At 43.7% G+C, this 23,438-nt stretch overlaps 1 protein-coding gene across 1 annotated transcript; it reads right to left on the minus strand.

The window, feature by feature from the left end:
* Positions 1–5,361: 5,361 nt before the first annotated feature.
* On the minus strand, positions 5,362–22,932 carry MLYCD (malonyl-CoA decarboxylase). Its single transcript, XM_036390503.1, has 5 exons — positions 22,428–22,932; positions 16,485–16,597; positions 15,207–15,363; positions 14,572–14,721; positions 5,362–6,695 (listed from the first exon to the last, which is right to left on the minus strand). Exons 1-5 carry the CDS (start codon positions 22,908–22,910, stop codon positions 6,162–6,164), a joined length of 1,437 nt encoding a protein of 478 aa, XP_036246396.1. The 5' UTR covers positions 22,911–22,932; the 3' UTR covers positions 5,362–6,161.
* Positions 22,933–23,438: the final 506 nt, after the last annotated feature.

The raw sequence follows: 23,438 nt of genomic DNA on the forward strand, positions 1-23,438 counted from the left end.
GAATAGAAAAAGAAAGAATGATAACAAAGTCTTGTGTCTGGGACAGAGAGTCCGAGCCAGCTGGGCTGTGATTGGCCATTAATTAGAAACAACCACATGAGACCAATCCCAGATGCACCTGTTGCATTCCACAGCAGCAGATAACCATTGTTTGCATTTTGTTCCTGAGGCCTCTCAGCTTCTCAGGAGGAAAACTCCTAAGAAAGGATTTTTCAGAAAAGATGTCTGTGACAGTGCTCGGCTGCTATTGCAACTTCACAAAGACGCTTTAGCACCTTTTTCCCTCAGTGCTCTGGTGGTGGAACTGGGAGATAACCAGGTTCTTGTGAAAGCTGGACAAATCTTTCCTGATTTGAAGCCTCTGAAAGTCTTTGCATGCACAGGCTCAGGGGAAATACCATCAGGTAGCTGAATTCTTTGGAGCATTTAGCTGTCCCCAGCATGCTCCACTGAGCAAGAATTTAAGCTCTGAGCAAGAATTCCCTCTCCCTCTCTCCAGCTGTGTCCCTGACACCCAGAGCAGGGTAAAGCTCTGGGAACCTCACCTGGGTGACAGCAAACTGTGACCCCAGTCCTGCTGCTGCTCACCAAGAGAATAAAAATGGGGCATGAGGGGGTGGGAGCCAAACCAGAGAAAAGCAGCAAGGAGAGTGGTGGGGCAAGGTCAGCAACAGGAGATGAAAATCCCAGATCTGAGGAAGAATTTGACTGGGGTATAAAGTGGAAGATTTTATTTAAAATTTCATTTAGATTTTAAAGATTGGGACAAGAGAGGCTGGGGAGCAGCCCTGCAGGAAGGGATCTGGGGGCGCAGGAGGATCTGCCAGGGCTGTCCTGGGAGCCAGGAGAGCAAATCCGGCCTGGGGTGATTCAAACAGAATAAACAGAATATTTATTGCTCCTGCGTCCCTGGAAGTGTCCCAGGCCAGGGCTGGGAGCACCCTGGGACAGTGGAAGGGGTCCCTGCCCATGGCAGGGCTGGAGCTGGTGAATTTTAAGGTCCCTCCCTACAAACCCCAGCACTCTCCCATTGCAGGGTGGCTGTGCCACAAATCCAGCAGAGAGCTGCACATTTGGAGGGTGACATCAAAGATCTACGGTGCAAAATGTGTTTCAAGCACAATCTGAAGTTTGAGCAGGACTCAAAAGATGATTATTCAAAAATCCAATTAAAAGTTTATCCTTTGCCTAAAGGCATCCTCTTAACTCCAACAGAACTCGTTAGGAGAACTTTAGTTGCAGTAAAAATATGAAATTTCAAGGCTATCTCATCAGGAGAATATTCTCTGAAATAAAACCACAACAACATTTATTTTAAAAATTTAAGCAAACACAATTTAAATATTTAAATTGCATTTTAAATACCGTTCTGGAACATGAAGTCTATCTAAGCATATTCTGAGATACAGACTGTAATAATGCAATGATTTTTTCCCTATTTAAAGTTCTGGCATCATTTCCTTTTCTTTTGTAATTAGGCAGAAACAACATGTGTCATTTTAATTCTCAATCTTTCTCTTTCTCCACCACTTCCCTGAAGAGTCCCAAATTCTGATTCTGGCTAAGATTCAGTAAATAATTCCAATCCAATCCCCAGTAGCTGGGTTAATGAATTGTCTCATTTAAAAGTCACATTTAGCAGAGAGTATTGCAAATCTGCTTCAGTGACTGTTACTTTAATTTTCCTTCATACTTTTCATTCTTTAAAAAGAAAAAAGGCCTATTAGCTTCAACAGTTTAGTAACAATTGCTTTTTTCTTGCCATTTCTTAAAAATGGAAACAGAATATTTTTTATTTTCTCACCATCTGACCAGGTACTGTTTAATTGATCTCTTTCAGCTGCAGCTGCTCCCTTCCAGAGATTATCTTTGTTAATTCTGCCCACAATTAAGAGATGATAAAGAGGAAGAGATGGATATTGATTAGTATTACACATAATCTAAAAATGCCATACAACCTTCTGGTTTTCAATACTGAGCAGGGAGCTAATGCATCCTGCAGGCAATTATGGCATCTCCAGGAAAAAACCACAGAAATCTGCATTTGCACATAATCATTACAGCCTTAGCAGCAGATTTTATATGTTTGTTTTTTTGGTTTAAGAACTTATCCAGCATGTCAGGTTACATCTTGCTTTTCCCCAGCCCTGCTGCAGATTTCTGAATATACACTCATTTATTAGACATAAACGGCAAAAAGTGATTTTTTTGTTTTTAGTTTGTTTTTGGTTGTTTTTTTTTAATAGTTTTGGGTATCCAATAAAACCCAAAACTTAAGACAGACTACAGGAGACCTTGAAAATAACCCAGTTATGCTGTGTTAATTCCTGGCTTAGAAGGGACACCCCAAGGCAATCCAGCTTTCCCCATAACCTGTGGTTGATGCCTCGATGGAAGATTTATGTGGAAAAAATGTGGAAAAGTGCCAATCACCTGCCAGAAAGTTGGGTAAGTGCAGGAACACACCTGGACAGGCTCATGACATGCCTTTAGGTCCATTGATCCTTCTGGCAGCTCACTGTACTCCACAGTGAACATTTATCCAACACCCCAGTGGTTCTTACCCTCACTTGAGAAAGATTTGGGTTCAAATTTCTTGAAAAATTCAAATGCTTTTGGAAGCACTAAAATACCAGGCAATAAATGATAGCTCATTCCTTATTTCCTGAAGAAAACAATGCTCAAAGTGTTTTAACTGCTCCTGGCATGCTGGGCACAATCCTGACCCCTCCTTCCTGGAGGAGTTTCCTCACCAAGAGGCTGAAGAATCACATTGCCCTTACCTTGCTCTATCTCCACACCACCTTTGTACCCTTTTCTGCAAGGAGGAATTCCCTCAGGGGGCACATTTGGGAGCTTGTGACAGTCAAGAAGTAAAATAAACTGCAGAGATACACATGGGAAGTTTGTCTGCTTCAAGCATTTCCTCTTTTAGCAGCTCTGTGATGGCCCAGGACCTGGAAATGAACTGAAAACTGCAAATCCTCCAGCCAAGCACTGTCTGGGCTCTCAGTGCTGACACAGGGCACAGCTCAGAGCACAGCTCCCACTTTGCCCCACACAACTGGCACTAAGGGACACAAAAAACACAGTCCTGGGACACAAAAACAGTCCTGGGACACAAAAAACACAGTCCTGGGACACAAAAACAGTCTTGGGACACAAAAAACACAGTCCTGGGACACAAAAAACATAGTCCTGGGACACAAAAACAGTCCTGGGACACAAAAAACAGTCTTGGGACACAAAAAACAGTCCTGGGACACAAAAAACACACTCCTGGGACACAAAAAACAGTCTTGGGACACAAAAAACAGTCCTGGGACACAAAAACCACAGTCTTGGGACACAAAAACCAAACCCCTGGGACACAAAATCCAGCCCTGAGTTGATCATAAACAGCCCCAAGTGACAGAGCAACATAATTTCTATTGATTTGCTTTCAAAGGCAGGATGCAGCTGTGAAACTGAGGTGGTTTTCTACGCAGCCCCTTCCAGCACAGCAGCTCGCTGTGCTCACTGAGGAGAGGCACTGAAAGCAGCCTCCCCTTTTTCCTCTGCACACCCTTCTGTGCTCCTCAGGAGTGGCACTGCAGTGGCACTCAGTGACAGGGACAGAAAGGAACTGGGTGTCTCTGTTCTTTCAGTGCTGTGAAGACTCCCTGGGACAGAGCACACTCCTCTCCAGGGACACTTATTGTCCTGGTAAGTAGCACAGATGGTGAATATTTAATTTTTTTTCTCCTCAGCATCTTTCATGCTAAAATCTCTCTTCAGTAGCAAGCTGGAAAATCCAACAGAAAGACAAAAATCGATGGCCAGTGCAAGAAAACTAATAGCACTTAACAGCTGATGGCTTTTATGGGCAGCCTGTCCCACCTCCATCTCCAAAGGATCCCTCTGCAGTGCCCTGGGTGCTGTGCTGTGACACAGAGCTCCCTGCAGGAGCTGTGGCCTCACACTGCTAAGCCATCAATGGAAAAGATGATGTGACCTCAGAAAGCACAGCCCAACCAACCAGCACAACTGCTGGAAAGGAAACAGCTCTGCAGGTGCTGAGCTTCTGATGGAGAGCAGATGGCACCTAACAAATGTACCCATCCACAGGAGCTCCAGGAGGAAGCTGCTGCAGCTTTGCAATCTCCTCAGCCCCATCACAACAGCAGATTGAGCTGGATGATGCAGGGGTGAGTTCATTCAACACCCAGAGAAAGGTGGCAGCTGCTCAAGGGGACAGGGACAGAGCTGGTTGTGACATGGCCTGGTTGTGAGCACATGGGTCAGCAGCTGAGGAACCAGTCCTGCAAGTGGATCAGGGAGAGAGAAATGGCAATTGTTTCTCACTGTGAGAATTGTGAGAATTTTAGGAGTTGTAGGAATGTGATAACTTGTAAGTATAAACAATCTACAGGTAGCATTTTTCCACTTTGTTTTCCTGTTCTTCTCAAGGACAGTGTGTGAAAATGTTTTTTATTAACTAGCCAATCTAGTAGAATATGTTGTATCAATCTGTATAAACCAAAGAATCCTTTGCAATAAAAGCTCTTTTTCTCCTCTTGCAATTGAGTCTCTCCTCTGTCCTTGTGTCATTCTTAGCTCGAGGGTGACACTGCAACCACAGGGTGCAGGTGGGAATTTGTTTGCCATGCCCAAATGCCAGCATCCATCCTGATTTGGAAGGTTGGTAGGAATAAAACCAGAGAGAAGCCCTCTCTTCCCCTGAGCTGTGTGAGACGTAGGCAGGCAGGTCTGGGAAAGAGCTGCAGTGTTAGTGAAGCATTAGCAGCTTTGCTTTTCCTCCCTCATATGCTGCTATCATTTCATGTCACTGAACCAATTCTCATACAATTGTCTGAGGCTCCAAGTGGAAAAAACTCATTATCCTTCGAGTCCAGCTGTTAAGAATATGGGATTATGTTGTATTTCCATCTGCAATACAGCAGAAGCATTAGCTCTTTTTGAACTATGGCCAGGAGGATGCAGATTTAATTGCCCTCATAGCTCCTCCTGCTTCAAAATAAAACCATCTTTCAAACCCATTGCATTTTCACAACTCTTGCACTTGGAGTAAGTGACCTGGCTCCCTCAAACCTGAAGAGTTTAACAAGGAGAGGGTTCTCTTGCTCTATTCCTGCCAGCCAAGAATGGCTGGTATATGTTTATACAAGCAGCTCAATTCCACCTTCAAACCTGAATTCTAAGTCAGTTGAGAAAGAATAGAAAGCCCAAGAGAATGGAGCCAAGCCCTGCTCACTGTTAAAACCAGGAGTGTCCTGAGTGTTCACTGTGTGGTGAAACTGCTGTCAAGGAGGGTCACTAAGTGAAGGGGGGAGATGCTGAAACCACATCAACAAACCATGATTTATTGAGAAAGTTTGCTTTATTGGCTTATAAATCACACCTACCTCGTTATTAAAAAAGCTCTTTATCAACTTAAAACGTTACCAGAGCCAACATATAATATACATATTTAGAGACTCCTCACCCTGATTCCCAAGTAACAGTCTGGCTTGCTCTCTCCTATCTGAACACCTCCTTATTGCTCATTAAATTGTAGCAGCCAAAACATGCAAATCTAACCTAACATACCTGCTGTACTGAGATCCTGATTTTTCAACATTAGTGCAAGGCTCTTCCACGCTCCAGCAAAGCAAAGATTCAGTGAGTTTTAGATTTAAACAGGAAAATACCAGGATGTTTTACATGAGATTTTTCTGAGGGTGCAAAAGACAGGTATTGTAGAAATAAACCTTTTAAACAGTAGATTGCTGTTTTGATAATATGTTTGACCCCAAATTGACCTTTACTCCAGGTACTTTGGTTCTGAACAATCTATAGCAGCATTTTGACAGAGGAGTGCAGCTCCTTTCAAACACAGCTGATATAATAAATTACCAACAGAATATTGTTGGCTCAGGTATTTTTTTTTTTGAGTCACCCCTGGGCTGTACCTGATGAAGATGATTTTACTCTCCATGAATACAAACCACAGGTGATTCAAGCAGGTGGAGCACACCTTGTGAGCACAACCTGCTAACCCAGGTAACCCTGAGCACTTTGTGACTGCAGTAAGACAGTGCAGGTGAGCACAGCTCTTTGCAGTCAGCACCACTCACTGCGATGTTGATGTTGATGATGATGATGATGATGATGATGTCCCCCTAGAGCTTGCTGTTCTGCTGGAACTGGGCCACCAAGGCCAGCACCTGCTCGGAGGCCCTGACCTGCTTGGAGGCCAGGTAGAGGGCACTGTTGGAGGCTGTGTCCTCCAGGAAATACCTGTAGTTGACCATCATGCCACAGGAGGCCCCCAGGCCCCTGGGGCTGCTGTCCCCCATCCAGTTGATCCTCCAGAGCACCGAGCCGTTCTGCAGGTGGAAATTGGCCACGGGGTTGAGGGCATAGCCCCTGTGCTTCTCCCCATAGAGGTACCAGGCACAGAGCCTCATCAGGGGCGACTGCAGCACCTGCACCAGCTTTTCTGACCTCACCCACTCGTTGGTGTTCAGCAGTTTCTTTAGTGTGTTACTGGTGGGGTCTCCTGTGAGCTCAGAGATTTCCTGCCACTCAGATTCTGTAAAAAGTTCATTCCTTCCCTGGTCTTTTGTCTGGGAGGAGAGGAGACCAACGAGCCATTTTGTGAATCCTGGGATAGGTGAAAGTGTGGAAAAAGCTTCTATCTGAGGAAGTTCTTTCTGCAGACAAAAGGAGAGAACAAAGAAATCATGGGTTTGGTCATGACTGACACAGAGAAGTTTGAGTCAAAGGGCAGCTGATGGCCTTGGCTTTTTGGCAAGTGAAAACCAGGGAATCTGGGAAGGAACTGATACACATGGACACAAAAGAGTGAGAAAAAATCCCCCTGGCAGTAACAGGTTAGTGATGAGAAGGCACTGGGAGCACACAGAAAATTTTAACACTGCCTGAATCCATTCCTCACACACCATCTCATAAAAGCACTTTTGCAGTACTTAACACCACTGGGTTCTGCTGTTATCCTTTTACAGGCAGAAATAAACATAAAATCACAGGCCATAAAGAAGTGATTCTGAAGAGAGCATTTTTTAAATAGACATGCAAGTTTGGAGAACCATTTAAATACTATTTATTTTTCATAAATAACTTTTTTTTTAATCAAGGGCAGTTTATTATTTTAGTCTATTGTAAAATCAAGAGGTATTATATTTAGATTTTTATGGAAAGAAGTTATTTCCTGAAGTTTTGAATGAAATTCTTTATAAAGGCCAGCTACCTTTAATGATATTCCCTAAACCAGCAAGAAATACAAAGTGTGTGAATATTTTTTATTGCAAGTATAACACTAGTTTTAACTATATAAATATATATAAATATATTTAAATATAAATAAATTTTATATAAATATAAAATTTCCTCTCTACTCCTGCTAATTTCTGATTAATCCTTGCTAACTATGAAATCACGTGAAACAAAACACACATAAGGACAACTGTGTTAGCTTTGGGGCTCACCAGTGAGAAGCATAAAGTCAGTGTCACTTGGAATGACCCCAAAATGGATCAGGCAACCCTCCTGGAGGAGTGGGGAGCCAAGGAACAGAGGGAAGACAGAGCTGAGCTGAAACCACCCCCGTGTTGGTTTAATTACTGTTCCAACAGAAGAAATGGTAAGAACCAAGACATTCATCAACATTACAGAAGCATCTTAATGTCAGCAGAAAATTGTCTTTAAATGACTACAAATGGCGCTTTTTCTACCTCGAGGACTACCGAGGTACCCATTAAAAAGCCATCAGGGCTCAGCTGGTGCTGCCAGGTTGTGGGAGCTGCAGCTCCTCGCTGCTGCTGAGCTCCACAGCTGCCACCTGCAGCCTGTCCGGGAGGCTGCAGGGGCAGGGATCCATCTCTGGATTCCCAAAACCTTTTCCCTGCCCACAGCAGCGTCCCAAAGCTGGCCCTGCTGCCCTGTGCCTTCCAGCACGGGGACACACGGCCAGCCCTGCAGCCTGGGGACACAACTGGGTCACCTGCCCTGTATCTTTGGTAATTACATACAGCAGCCTAAGAATTCTTTCGGGACCAGGCAGGGACAAAGAAAAGCAGATCAAGTTACATCTTATCAAAGGAACACCTCATTTCATCTCCTTAGAGAAGCAGATAGAGAAAACCAATCAAATTATTTCCTAAAACCACTCCTTTCTGTATCTTATTGAACAAAACGGCATTTTTGTCATCAGAGCTCCCAGGAGATCCTGACTGGGTCATGCTCACAACTGCTGCAACTGCCACACTCAGACAGTGCAATTCTAGGAAAGAAGTAGAACCTTTTTTCAAGTTTCCACTAAAAGACATGATGATATTTTATTTTTAAGAGTAATTCCGAGGCTGATGTCCTTAACACCATCTGTGAAATCCAACCATCAGCTTTCCTTGCATGTGCATTTCATCAAATTAAAAAGTTCCTTTACAGCCATCCCTCCCACTTCTGTTTTGCTCCTGAACAGAGCTGCCAGGGCTCTCCCTCAGGAGCTGAGTACTCTAATCCTTTCATGGGGTACCAATCCCAATCTCCTCATCAGCCTGCAGAGCCCGAGGGCACCCGTGCACCACCCACCATGACAAAAGGGACAGTGAATTATTTCCTCCCCTCTCTGGGTGCTAATAACAAGCACTGCCAAGTTCCCAATGAAACAATGACAGGGATTCCTGAGACACTGCCTGCTCCTTGCTCATCCCCTCTTCCTGCTGTGACCTCTCACCCAGACAGCCCAAACACTTCACAGGTTGGTAGCTCGTTCTCTATTAAAAACACCAAATGGGAAATTGTGTGCTTTTACTTCTCAGGACAGATAAGACACGGGGAAGTGACCCCATTTTGAAGTGACAGTACCAACTACTAGATATCTGATAAAAGCTTTATTCAGAAGCTTATCTGAGGCATCCATTTCTCATAGAAAAATAAATAAATGCACTGGAGTGGGCATATTTATGTTTTGCTAAATTGATGTGCTGGATTCTAAGGCTATTGGTGGAGATCCATTAATGTTTACTTTCCTGTCAGAAACTCACACAACATTAAGAAACAGCTGCTAGTTTTGGTTTGGGGTAGATTTCTGTGTTTGATTGTTGCTTTTTGTTGTTGTTTTCTTTTTCCTTTCCTTGCAGAAGAGCACAGATTTCCCCCATTATCCCTATCTCAGCTGAAACTGTCTTGCACTCAGAAAGCTGCAGTCCAAGGTCACATTTTTCATCAATGAAATCAAAGCCTGTTTTGGAAATTATCATCTCCCCAGGTCACCTAGATCAAATTAAGGTAGCAATTATCAACAGCCCAAGCAGAAAGCTAAAATCTGCCCCCAGTTGTTGAGCATTCTATTGAGTCACACAGCAGCTATCAGTTTTCTCCCTCAAATGCCACAGGCTATAAAATCCTAAGCAGTTTTCTCAAAGGCTTCAGCACAGTTATCTGTGTCTGTCATCTGCTGACTGAATTGCCATGATGTACCTTCTGCAGAGCCCCGGACTGCTCAGAGTGCCTCTAAACACATTGGGAATTAAATGTCTGGCTAATGAGAAATCCATCCACCTCCTCGTTCAGCAGCACCTATCAGCTTGCTACAAATGATCTGCCTGCACTCCATTTGGGGTTTGTTTGCTTTTATGTAGTTGTCTGAAATAGTTTCAAAATCCAATTCATTTCTGGGAACAACACAAGCTTCAATTTCAGAAATACAAGAGATCATTTTTGTTGCCTGCTCCCTGCTTTATATACATTAATATAAACAAGAGACTGCACAGAATGCCTACACAGCCTATGCCCAGATTTGTACAGGGACAACTGGGATCAAAGTGGTATCAGTGGCCTAATGAATTCATCCCAAAATAATCCCAACAGGATATGCTCAGAAACAACAGAAGCCTGTACACAAACCCCTTCTGTATTATCTGTGTAGCAAACTTTCCTCAAGAAACTGCCAAAAACCAAATAACCTGCTCCTGAGAGCAGCACAGCTCCTCCCAGGATGCTCCTTGTAGGTGACACCAGCTCCAATTCTGATCTCCAGAATATCCCCCCTACCCCAATTACACAGAACCATTCCTGGGGCAAACGCCAAATCTCAATGTCCAGGGAAAGGTTAAGGATTCCAGCTGCAAACTGTGCACACAGGGGAAATGAGGACCCCATTTTGTGCCTCAGCTTCATCCATCCTCCATCTGCTGAAATTAGTGAGAGCCAAAAGCAGCAGCCACCCATTTGTACACAGTGCCTCAAACTAACAGTGCTCAGCACTGGGGTCTGAAATCCCCACCAGTTTTGCCAACAATCCCAGTAAAAACCCATTTTCAAGGAATGCTTTCAGGAGGGAATCAGTGCTTGGCATCCTTTGAAGGTGACAAGTGCTGCCCCACACATGCTCATGTTTAGCAGTGACCAATTCAGGCAAATCAGCAAGATTTCTAAAAAATTAAATTCGATTTTAATTGTGTATTCATGAGTTATTAAGGAGTATGGTAGTAACTGGATTTATAGACATCATTTTCTATTTTAGATCAAGGTTTCAGTAGAGTTTTTTGAAATCCTGTCAGGTGAAGGCTTTGATGCAGAGGGGTTCTCAGCACACTCCTAACTTTGTACATGTCTTTTCCTGACCTAATGATACACATTCATGACAGGCCCAATTTGGAGTTTTCCTCATGAAGAATGGCAGCTGGGATTTCAGTCTGGAGGTTACAGTGGCACTTACAAGTAGAAGTGTCAGAGCAGATTACACTAAGGTAGAAGTCAGGTAAAGGATTTTTACTGGAGGATAAAAGAAGTTTTAAGAGCTTGCAGCACCTTGGGACAGCACAACTGAAACAGAATTGTGCAGATCAAACAGATGTCCACAAAAAGTAGCTCAAATGGCAAGTTATAAAAGTGTCTCAATCATCAATTTAAATAAAATGAAAAACAGAATCTTCAACCCTTTCAAATGGTCTCCTCTTCCCAATGCATTTTATTACCAGTTAAATTAAAGAGAGTCTCAACTTCTGTAACCTGGAACACTTGGTGATTAAGCAGCACTTGAAAAAAAAGATTTGTTTATTGCAAAGCCATGCAAAGGTGATATAAAGAATCCTCTTCCTAGCAGAGACCTCACCCATCTATTTTTACACAGGCTGCTGGACACTGGCTTAATGAGATGTAATTTTTGACCCAGGACTTTTTTGCTGAGGCTGGATTGTTTCAGCTGCTGTCACCAAGTCCACTCAGCACTCCTGTGCACCATTTGTCCCTCCTGAAGTGTAATTCTGCTCCCAAGAATTATGTCCAACCTGAATAGAGACAACCTTGGCAAGTCCTTTGCTGCACCTGAGCAGAGAGAAAGAGAGCACATGTGTGCAATTAATCCACAGGAAAAAGGACTTCCAGGATTTTGGGAGCCAGGCAAAACAGGCTGCCAAGAATATTTACTCACTGCATGGCCTGCCTTTGGCCTGAACAACCCTGACTTTGTAGAAATTCCACACTGGAAGTATTTTGAAGCTGAAATACAGAGGGCTTCTGTCCTCTGAGGGGTGAGGTCCCATGGGATGGGAGGCACAATGTTTGCAGCTGAAGCTGAATGAGGAGGCCTTGCAGAAGAGCATCAAACCATTGTGGGAACAACAGGAAAATGACTGAAATTCACTGCACAGATGCAAAACGGGCAGTGGGAGATGGTTCTTGCACTATTCAAGACAAACTCGAGGACAAGTCTTTGGAATGAAGGTGGAGAAAGCATGGAGGAGTGTGAACAATAGGAGAGAGAAAAATATGAACATCAACCAGTGAAGAAAAAACTATTAGAGAGCCACATTCCCAGTGGATAAATATTCCTGGATTATCCTTTCTCTTTTCTTTAGCCCTAGGGTGGTTCCCTTCCAAGCAGGAATGGTGCAGGGCAATGCACAGAGGTTGTTGTACCTTTAATCTGTGCACACAGACTACACACAAACTCCTCAGTCCATGTCCAGTTTATCACATAATTCCCTACCAGAACATTTTTCACAACACCTTTAAGCACTGTAGGAAATTGGAGTAGGGAGGAAGAGCTCCACCTTTGGCATTGCATGGAAAGCACTCAAGTTTTCAAGTTATTTAAGACTGAGGATTAATTTTATGATTAAAATGTATTTCAAGGCATCTCAGCAAAGGGTTTCCTTTGATAAACACTGAAGAGGGGCTGGGTTTCAAACACTGAAATGTAAAAACTTTGCCAGAAGTAGAAATACAAACCACACTCTTCTGTTGGACACACTGAATTTTAAATCCTGCATTAGGTTATCTAAGCATGATGTGTCTGTTTGCCTTTAGAACTCAAAATTTTGCTGGTGTTGCAAGCAATTAGTGATGGACAGATACAATGTCAATAGGGTTATTTTATGAGAGCAACTCAATTATCCAGACATTATTTTTCAGATGTGAAAGCAGATAACTGCATGAATTTATTCCAATTTCCCCTCAGTCAAGATCAGACAGATGGCATGGCCTAATTATACCTGGACTACTGCATTTTCAACAATTAATCTAAAAAACATTCCAAAAGCAAGATGCAACAAAATTCAGCCAAAATAGCCATTAAAAAAATTAAAAAAAACCCCAAAAACTTCAGGGCAGCTATGAATCAGCAATTAAATAATCTATCACTTTCTGGCAGTAGAAGTTTGGAGCATCAAATTTTAAGATATTTTTGTAAGTAGAACTGAAGTTCTAAATCACAGGCTGTTTTCCAGACATGGTTACTAATCCAGATGTGAAACAATGAATATAAACACAAGTGGTGATCATTACTTTCAAGTAGTAGATTTGTCAGCAATTTAAGTAGTAAAGACTATTAAATAAAATAATGTGCTTAGTGCAGGAATGTGATTGAATCTCTCACACCACTCTGTACATGAATTTTCATTCCTTTCTCCAGTTGCTTGGAAGAAGGTTCCCCAAGTACTAAAGCTATTAACAATAATCCCTCAGCCTGCAATGATATTATCTACATTAACAGAACTGACTGGCAGAGAGTAAATGATTCTTTAGACTTTTAAGACATTTTCTTTACTATATTGCAAGACATACCAGGAGAAAAGAAATCTCTCTCCTTTTTATTTTTCTCAGTAGATGTATTCAGGGCATGCATGCACACTGCATAAATAACCAGGGGCAATTCAATATAACAAACAAAGCAATGAACTCATTAATAAATAGGAAGTGTTTCTGCTCCTGGAGAAGCTGTAAGATTTTAGAAAAGGCACTGTCAAGTACTTTGAAGAGAGAATATCTTGATCAGGCTCTTCCCACTCAACTGAGAGGCAACCGAATTGTTTAGAGCAGAACACAGCTCTGTCAAAGCCACCTCCAACAGGAATGTTCTCATTTAACTTCAGGAACCACACAAGGAATTCACACGGACCATGTCAGCTGTGGAACAGGATCTACATCTGGCAGACATCAAGCAAGAGCAGGAAATGCCCTTCCAGAAATGCCCTTCTAGAAATGCCCTTCTAGGAAATGCCCTTCCAGAAATGCCCTTCCAGAAATGCTCTTCAGAAATGCCCTTCCAGAAATGCCCTTCCAGAAATGCTCTTCAAGGAAATGCCCTTCTAGGAAATGCCCTTCCAGAAATGCTCTTCTAGAAATGCCCTTCCAGGAAATGCTCTTCCAGAAATGCCCTTCTAGGAAATGCCCTTCTAGGAAATGCCCTTCCAGAAATGCCCTTCCAGAAATGCCCTTCTAGGAAATGCCCTTCTAGGAAATGCCCTTCTAGGAAATGCCCTTCCAGAAATGCCCTTCCAGAAATGCTCTTCAGAAAGGCTCTTCCAGAAATGCTCTTCTGGAAAGGCTCTTCTAGAAATGCCCTTCAAGGAAATGCTCTTCTAGAAATGCCCTTCCAGAAATGCCCTTCCAGAAATGCTCTTCCAGAAATGCTCTTCTAGAAATGCCCTTCTAGGAAATGCTCTTCTAGAAATGCCCTTCCAGAAATGCCCTTCCAGAAATGCCCTTCTAGGAAATGCTCTTCCAGAAATGCCCTTCCAGAAATGCCCTTCTAGAAATGCCCTTCCAGAAATGCTCTTCAGAAAGGCTCTTCCAGAAATGCCCTTCCAGAAAATGCCCTTCCAGAAATGCTCAAGGAAATGCCCTTCCAGAAATGCTCTTCCGGAAAGGCTCTTCTAGAAATGCCCTTCAAGGAAATGCTCATCTAGAAATGCCCTTCCAGAAATGCTCTTCCAGAAATGCCCTTCCAGAAATGCTCTTCCAGAAATGCTCTTCAGAAAGGCTCTTCCAGAAATGCCCTTCCAGGAAAGGCTCTTCCAGAAATGCCCTTCCAGAAATGCTCTTCCAGAAATGCTCTTCCAGGAATGCCCTTCCAGGAAAGGCTCTTCCAGAAATGCCCTTCCAGAAATGCTCTTCCAGAAATGCCCTTCCAGGAAAGGCTTTTCCAGCTCTCCACATCCCCAAAGGCTGCTCAGGGAGGAAGTTCCAATGCAGGGGAAGCCCCAGCAGCTCCTGGGCTGAGCTGTGAACTGGGAACTAAACCATGCTGGGCAAACAGACCCTGAGCCCCCCTGGCACACCCACCTGCAGCTCCTTGACAACTCTTTTGATGAGGTGAGTCCCAAGTTCCACCCCCTGCAGGCCCTGCTGAGTCAAACTGATGGAGTAGAAAATTGCTGTTGTGATTTTCTCTCTATCTTCTGTCTCTAGAGGTGGCACTTCTTTCACTATGGCCTGGGAAAATCAGGATTCAAAATAAAAAATGTTAATAATAGTTGTTATCAGCATTATGGGGAGGTTTTTCTTTTTAACTTTTAAAGGCATTAACAATTTTCCCCACTGTTTTATTCATTAACAATAAAAATCTGATAAAAAGTAGGAAGACCTGCTTATTCATTAGTCAGTGCAGAGAAAAACTGTAATATGGTTTAAAGTTTTCAGAAGAAATTGCAACCACTTTGAAATTTTAGTCTCATTTTCTCTATGTATTTCTTATCTTTTCTTATTCTTCTTACTCTTGAGCAAATCCTCAAAATTTCAATTTAAATAATACCCAAGACAGACAAAATATCCCTGGAATTTTTACGAGCTAATTCTCTCATCTCTAAAAAGATGAAACAAAAGCAAATATTGCGAAATCATACGGAATTGTGGATTTTTAAATAATCACACTGCAATGTCAGCACTTTGCTGTGTACTAAATGCCTCAGGGGCTGTACCTGGATGCTGCTGGAGATGTCACTGGTTAGTGCCACGTGCAGGACAATCAGTGGCTCTCCTGGGATGGCACAGTGAGAGAAGAAGTAGCACCTCCTGTAGGCCCCAACTCGCCGCTTCATATCCACCCAGTTTCTGACAGGGTGCACAGCTTCAGAACTCAAGGAGAAAATTTAAAAAGAAAATTACTGCTATCATTAATTCATTGTAATTGTTATTATCAGCATTATTATCATTATTGTTATTATAATTGTTATTGTTATTATTTCATTTAAAATAGAGGTCAGCTGCCCCACAAGATCAGTGCTTTTCCCACTGATGTCAGTGACAAAACTTTCCAATCAAAAAACAAGAATCAGGCTGTGAATAATGTAAAATTGTCAGCAAGCTCTGCCAAAGTGGATTGTAAAGGAATATTGCACACCCACTCACTGGTGTGTTTGCCAAATTACCTCAAAGAGTAATTAAATATTACTAATTATTTTTATTTGGAATATTCACCTTGTACGAGTTCTCTTCGTCTCATCAACACTCAACATACTTTCAGAACATTCTAGGGATTATTTTTTCTGCAAGATTTTATACAATAAGGTGGCCCACCACATAATGTAGTAATTTTCAACTTCTTCACCATTGACTGTTTGACAGAAGTTCAGAAATCAGTGTTGTAGACTCATAAATCAAAGCTGTAGATTCACAAATCTGTTACAGATTCAGAAATCAATGCTGTAAGTTCAGAAATCAATGTTGAAGGTTCAGAAATCAATGTTACAGATTCAGAAATCAATGCTGTAGGCTCAGAAATCAATGTTGAAGGTTCAGAAATCAATGTTACAGATTCAGAAATCAATGTTACAGATTCAGAAATCAATGTTGTAGGTTCAGAAATCAATGTTACAGATTCAGAAATCAATGTTGTAGAGCACACTGTATAAAAACCAAGGTGCTCTCTTCACATGTAGTTTACAGGTGATCCTGTGCACCTCACCAGCCAAAACTACTGCAGCATCTCTGGGAATGTGGGAAGAGTAACTGAGGAAGTTGGAAGGAAAGACAGCACTCTACCAGTGCAATGTGAGAGCTACAGGATCAAATCATGGCACAAATGATCCCTTTACTCTTTCCTTCACTCCGTTTTTAAATTGGGCTCAGCGCATTAATGCAAATATTTCATAATTATACTTTGCCTTCAGCTCAGAAAAGCAGAGTCTTGAAAACAGGGAATCTCTGCAGTCCCAAGCACTCCATCAGCTCCTGATCAAGGAGCCTTTGGCACTTACTCACTAATTTTCTGGAGAACTTCACAAGGTGACTGCCACGTGACCCGCTCCAGGTTGAGGAATCCTGTGCAGAACCATTCTGAGAGCATGTTCTTGAGAACTCCATTCATCTCCTGCACCAGAACAAAGATGGGGTGAGCTGCTGAATGAGAAAGGTGGAACATGGAAATGGGAGTGAAGATAACCTTGACTGACTCCAAATACAACACTGGGAGCTGTAAGGAAACTTTATGGATCTGCTTTAGAAGATTAACCACAAAATAGTCCAGGACTGAATCAGGACAATCCTTGAAGGGATTGTCTCTAGTGCAAGCAGGGACAGGGAAGGTCAGGAAAAACACTGTGGACAAAAAGCAGACAATGGGTAGAAGGTTTTGAGCAGATCTGACCACAGGCTGCAGTCTCACAGTAGCTCAGATTTCAATGCCATGGAAATATCTTTCAACAGGATGCAGACAGAATTTTTCTTCTCTAAAAACATGAAAATATTTGAGCAAGAAAAATAAAACCCAGGAGCATAAGACAATAGAACTGGAAAATCAAACCAGCTTTGGAGCAGTATGAGATGAAACCCAACTCCAATGTCAAAGCCTTTCATTGTAACAGTGATTCACTGCAATAGTGATTTTTATATTCCCTATCAGTTTCCTGCTGCCTGTATTATTAAAGATTTCCTGTCTAAATTTATTTGAATTTAACAAGTATTCTTGAACTCAGCACAGCATGAATATCCCTAGAAGAGATTCCAGAGCTTGTTCTGCTTTCTTCCATTTGCCTTGCACACAAGACACAGTGTGATACCAACTTACCAGCAGCCTGACCAGAAACCTGGGCTTTCCTGAAACCAACTTAATAACCATTTCTTCAAAACAAAAACTCCTCATCTTCTATTCAAACTTTTATTAAATAGCTACTGCTGCACATAGAAGAGATAAAAATTAAGCTCCAATGTACTGTAGCTTGCTACATTAAAGAAAAACAACTGGAAAAAATATATAAATCTAATCAGAAAACCTAAAACATTTTTCCTAAGTTCAGATGTAGTCTCAGGACTGTCATAAAAAGCAGAAATATTTTCTATTACACCCTAAGTTGCAGAGGCACTTGTCAAAAAACAAACATCAAAGCAGGTTTCTGCTGGCCAAAGTAACTGCTACAAGTATTCCAAGACTAAATAGAAGGACAGGTTTATTCCTTAACACACTAGAAAAAAAAATTCAAACCCAGAAGAAACAGCCATTCATCTGCATGGAACACTTCTGTCCTCCATGATAATTCTTTTTCAATACCTTTTTTCTAAACAAATTTATTCTGATTGGTTGGTTTATTCTGACTTTAAGGTACCTCCCTTGTGAATCCTTCTTTCTGCACAGCTCTGAAGTTTTTAGATAATAACCATAAATCACTTTGGTCAGATACCCCATGGTGTAGTGGAAGTCTCCAGGCACTCCAGGATTGTTTGGTTTGTTTTCTTCTGTAGGGGCACACTGTAAACTAGAAAAATGAGCTGGAGTTGTGAGATTTGGGGGCAAAGGAACAGATTCTTCAGGCTCTGCTGCCATCCAGGTGCATTTTGAACTGCAGTTCAGCTGCAGTGCAGCAGGCAGAGCAGGATGGCAGCATTCCTGCACTCTGCTCTGCATCTCCTGCAGGCACCAGGCTCAGGAGGAGCTCAGGACACTCATCCTGCAGGGAAAATGGACAGTGGGAAGCACTGGAGTCAGGGGTTCTGCTCCTCTGAAGGCTCAGCAAGGGATGCCAATGGCTGTTCTCATGACAGAGCTGTTGCAGGGTGCAGCTGGACAAAAGCAATGCAGCTGTAAGCAAAGAAGGAGGTGGAGGGCATGTGCTCTCAGTAATGATTTGGGGAGAAACAAATTCTGTTCATGGGGAATTACAAGTCAAACAACCTGTCAGCTGTGAATAATGAAGTTTTAGACAACAACAAGGCACTGTGCAGGAATTTGAATGGCTCCAAGTGGAAGGGACCTGGCACCAGCACTGAGTCCAGGAGAACAGGACACAGGGATGAAGGAGAGCAGGTTCAGATGGGATATTATGAATAAATTGCTCCCTCAGAGGGTGGTGTGGTGGTGTTCACAGGGATCCCAGGACGAGGGAAGAGATGAGAATGTTGACTCCATGTTTTAGAAGGCTGATTTATTATTTTATTATATATATTATATTAAAACTATACTAAAAGAACAGAAGAAAGGATTTCGTCAGAAGGCTTGAAAGGAAAAAAGAATGGAATTATCATAAATCTTGTGACTGACCAGCTGACTGTGATTGGCCATTAATTAGAAACAACCACATGAGCCCAATCCCAGATGCACCTGTTGCACTCCACAGCAGCAGATAACCATTGGTTACATTTCATTTCTGAGGCCTCTCAGCTTCTCAGGAGGAAAGATCCTAAGGAAAGGATTTTTCACAAAATGTGTCTGTGACAGGGAGGCCCTGGCACAGTTTCCCCAGAGAGGCTGTGGGCTCCCGTCCCTGCAATGTCCCAGGCCAGGCTGGACAGGGTTTGGAGCACCCTGGGACAGTGGGAGGTGGCCCTGCCCAGGGCAGGGCTGGCACTGGATGGGCTTTGAGGTCCTTTCCAACCCAAGCCCTTCCAGGATTCCACGATTCTGGCCTGACAAAACCTTCAGTGCAGAAAGACATCAAAGTTTCCAGTACCCAGAACTGTGTTTAACTCAGGTCATCTAAACAAGATATTTTGTTTAATATCTCAGTGCACAGGACAGCTGCACTCCAACAAGGCCAGGCTCAAGTTTGGGTCTCTTATTTTGCAGATTTAGTGGCAGGTTCTCTTATTTTGGAAATGTAGTGGTGTGTAAATTCTTATTTTCATTTCAGATGCCTTTTTAGCCATAAAAATTACATCTGCAACACTTCATTAAAAAGAAAAGCAAACACACTCATTATTCAGCATCCCAGTCTTAAATTTGAGCAATAAGACATACTCAGATTAGTATTTCAAATTACCAGCTATACTTCAATTTCTGCTAGCCAAGTCTAATAAATTGTGGTAATTTTTTTTCCTTGTTCCATGTTCTTGCTATGAGACAGCAAATTACAGCCTTTTAAATCTTCACACCAAGTACCTATTTCTTGGGTAACAAATGAGAAAACCCTTATGAAAACCTCCAATTAATTATATTTTATTAAGAAGAAATGCTTCTCTGATGAGGGAACTATTTCACTTTCCCTCTCAACCTACTAAATAAAATACCCCTCACAAGAGATGAGTTTTCCCATGGTTTTGGAAAGTTTGAAGTTTTCAACTTGATTTCTTTAATTTTGGACTTACAGATCCACTCTGATATTGCCAAGTTTTTGAAGGTGTTGGAGGGGTTGGTTTGGTTTGTTTTGGGTGGGCTTTCAGGGATTTTTTTTCTGTTGTTTTTTTTTTATTTTTTCCCCACAAATTACCTTCAAAATCTCCATAGAGAATATCCCTGGTGAGATACTGGAAGAAAATCCCCAGCAGCAAAAAAGGATTCAGTAGTGACACCAATTAAAGGTGACTGGTTTCTGCTTTGTTATTGCTAATAGTAATTACTGCAGTGATAATGGCACTGCTGAAAACTCTCCTGGCTCTTGTGGTTTATTTACTGGACATCTTAAAATTAAAATCATTATTTCTTTTTTTTTCCCCCCATTTCTGCTCATTTGGACAATGAGTAAATTGTGCTCAAGCACTTTCAAGTGACTTAATCACTTAAAGATGATATTTTACTGCAATCTGTTGAACAAACACAAAATAGAAATCATTCATCATCCAATATCTGAGCAGCCTGAGCTGCTTTTATGCTGATAGTGCTGAGAAAATAGAAAAATATTTCATATTTACAACACAGCAATGGGCAATCCCAGTTTTAATAGGTCTTTCAAATTAGAAAGTAAAAACTAAGGACTGACTGAGAAATATTTTAGACATTTTGAGCAAAACCAAAATCCCAGGAGGCCACATCATGCATTCTGTAATTCTCCACCAGCATCAAGGAGATCCATTTAATTTTATTCCCACAGTGTTTATTTCCTTGTCAGTGCAGACACAAATATACAGAGGTTATAAAACTCTTGTTGCACATTTGTCTTTATGTTAGAATTGAAATCAACTCTGCACTAATGAAATGGCTGCACAGGACTTTTGATAGGCAAACACCAAACACTTTTTTATGGACAAACTTCTAACAATGATGGTGCTTTTTTATTCTTCCAGTAGATCAACACAAGACCAAGATTACAAAAACACTCCAACCACTGCTTAATTATGGAAGGAGGTTTATAGATAAATCAATTTGACAAAATTGCTCTCTTTTTCATTATCTTGTGCCAGCAATTTGAACTTTTCACTGACTTTTTCTAAATCCTATGGAAAGATGAAGAGTGTTTTAAAAGCAATCATTGGATGATTTGCCACCTGAGATCATAATGTTGTCCATTTTTCACCAGAGTCATATTTCAAGGGCTGAAATAAGCCAAGTGAAGTAAGCAAGCAAAATGTAACAAATCTCAGGAAAATGCTGGCACAGGAAAAGTAAAATGTTGCAGGTGAGAGGGTTCTGAACAGCAAGAGGAAGAGCTGCACCCACGAAACAGATGTACAGCAAATTTCACTCTGTGGATTGCAAAAGCTCATCAGAAATTCAACTGTTTATAAGGACAGTGGAAAATCAGTGTCCTGTGGTGAAAAGAAGGAACAGAACACATGAGAAGAGCATAAGAGAGAGAGGACAAAAACTGAAACAGCAACATGAAAAATAATCAAGCCCAGCTCTGCTGTAAATTCACTTTTAAAACAGTGTTCTGTGTGCCAGCACTTCCTGGTGCCACCCTATTGCTTCATAGCAGGGGCCACCTCCTTCCTGAGGTGCCATGGCCTGGGGACACTCGTGTCCCTCCAGAGAACCATGGAATTATTTCTGTTGGAAAACTCCAGCGAGTCCAGCCTTTGACCATCACCACCCTGCCAAGCAGACCATGGCATCAAGTGCCACAAGCAGTGGTTTCTTGAATATCTCCAAAGATGGGGACTGCACCACCCTCTGGTCTGTTCCAATGTTTAATCACCCTTTACACGGAGAAATTCTTATTTATGTCTAAGCTGAGCCTGCCTGGCCCAGCCTGAGGCCGTTTTCTCTCCTCCTGTCCCTGTCCCTGTTCCCTGGGAGCACAGCCTGATCCCACTGTCCCCTCCTGTCAGGAATTGTGCAGAGCCACAAGGTCCCTCTGAGCCTCCTTTTCTCCAGGCTGAGCCCCTTCCCAGCTCCCTCAGCCGCTCTTCATCAGACCTGGCCCCTAGACCCTTCCCCTCCCCTGAACCCACCCCAGCGTCCTTCCTAAACCCACCCCAATGTCCATCCTGAACCCACCCCAATGTCCTTCCTAAACCCACCCCAATGTCCTTCCTAAACCCTCCCCAATGTCCATCCTGAACTCACTCCAATGTCCTTCCTAAACCCACTGCAATGTCCTTCCTGAACCCACCCCAATGTCCTTCCTAAACCCTCCCCAATGTCCATCCTGAACCCACTCCAATGTCCTTCCTAAACCCACCCCAATGTCCTTCCTAAACCCACCCCAGCAATGTCCTTCCCTAACCCACCCCAATGTCCTTCCTGAACCGACCCCAATGTCCATCCTGAACCCACCCCAATGTCCTTCCTGAACCCACCCAATGTCCTTCCTGAACCGACCCCAATGTCCTTCCTAAACCCACCCCAATGTCCATCCTGAACCCACTCCAGCAATGTCCATCCTAAACCCACTCCAATGTCTTTCCTGAACCCATAAAGCCCCAACAGTGACCTGGGTTCCCGGCACTGCTTCCCAGCCTAAAGCAGCTCCACGAGCAGCACCACGAGCAGGAAACCCCAAACCACATCCCCCAAATTCCCTCAGAGCCACCCAGCCCAGGCCGGCCCTCACCTTGACATGGGGCCCATCCACGGCCTTGCTCGCCAGCCCCTCCATCAGGTCGGCCCTGAGCTCCACGAGGAAGCGCAGCCCGCCCTCCAGGCGGCCCAGCTGCTGGAAGAGCCCTCGGTACTGGGGGTTCAGGTAGTAGCGGAGCCGGTCCTCGGCCTGCAGCAGCGCCCCGGGCTCCCTGCGCTGCTCTCGGGCCTGCAGCACCTTGGCTGCGGCCTCGGCCACCCGCCCGTGCTCCACGCCGAAGTCGCGGGCCAGGCGGGTCAGGAGCTCGGCGCGGGGCGGCCCGGGCTGCAGCGCGCGGTAGAAGCGCACGAACTCCGCGCCGCGCAGCTCGGCGGGCGGCGGCGCCTTCTCCTTGGTCTCGTAGGGCGGCAGCGGCGGCACCGAGCGGCGCAGCAGCTCCTCCATGGCCGGGGAAGCGCCCGACGAGAGGCGGCGCGGGCCCCGCGCGGCCCAGAGCAGCGGCCACAGCCGCCTCATCCCGCACACCGCCGCAGGCCGCGGCGCCGCCCAGCCCGCCGCTCCGCGCGCGGTGATTGGCTGAGCCTGAAGAGTGACAGCGCGTCCAGCCAATGGAAAGTGAGGAAAGCGTGGCGGGGCTGGGGGTGTGTGAGGGGTGTGTCGGCCGCCATGTTGAGTGTGGCGATCAGAGGTCACGGGCTGGTCCCTCACGGCCCGGGGATCCCCCGGCACCTCCCTGCCCTCGGAACGCGCCGCGCTGCACTTTGGAACCATCGAGTCATATCGGACACGGCACCAGGCTGTGCCAGGGGAGGGTCAGGCTGCACGTTAGCAGGAATTTCCTCACAGAAAGGGTGGTTAGACTTTGGGCTGCCCAGGGAGAAGTTGGTGTTCGGTCACAAGTTGAACTTGATAACCTCAGAGGTCCTTTCCAACCGAATTGATTCTGTACTTCCATGAATCATCAAGATTGGAAGAGACCTTTAGGATCACCCAGTGCAAGTGTTCACCCAGCGCTGCCACTGTGACCCTTAAACCACAACAACA

The sequence above is a fragment of the Molothrus ater genome, chromosome 12 (assembly GCF_012460135.2).
Source record: "Molothrus ater isolate BHLD 08-10-18 breed brown headed cowbird chromosome 12, BPBGC_Mater_1.1, whole genome shotgun sequence".
NCBI classification, from domain to species: Eukaryota; Metazoa; Chordata; class Aves; order Passeriformes; family Icteridae; genus Molothrus; species Molothrus ater.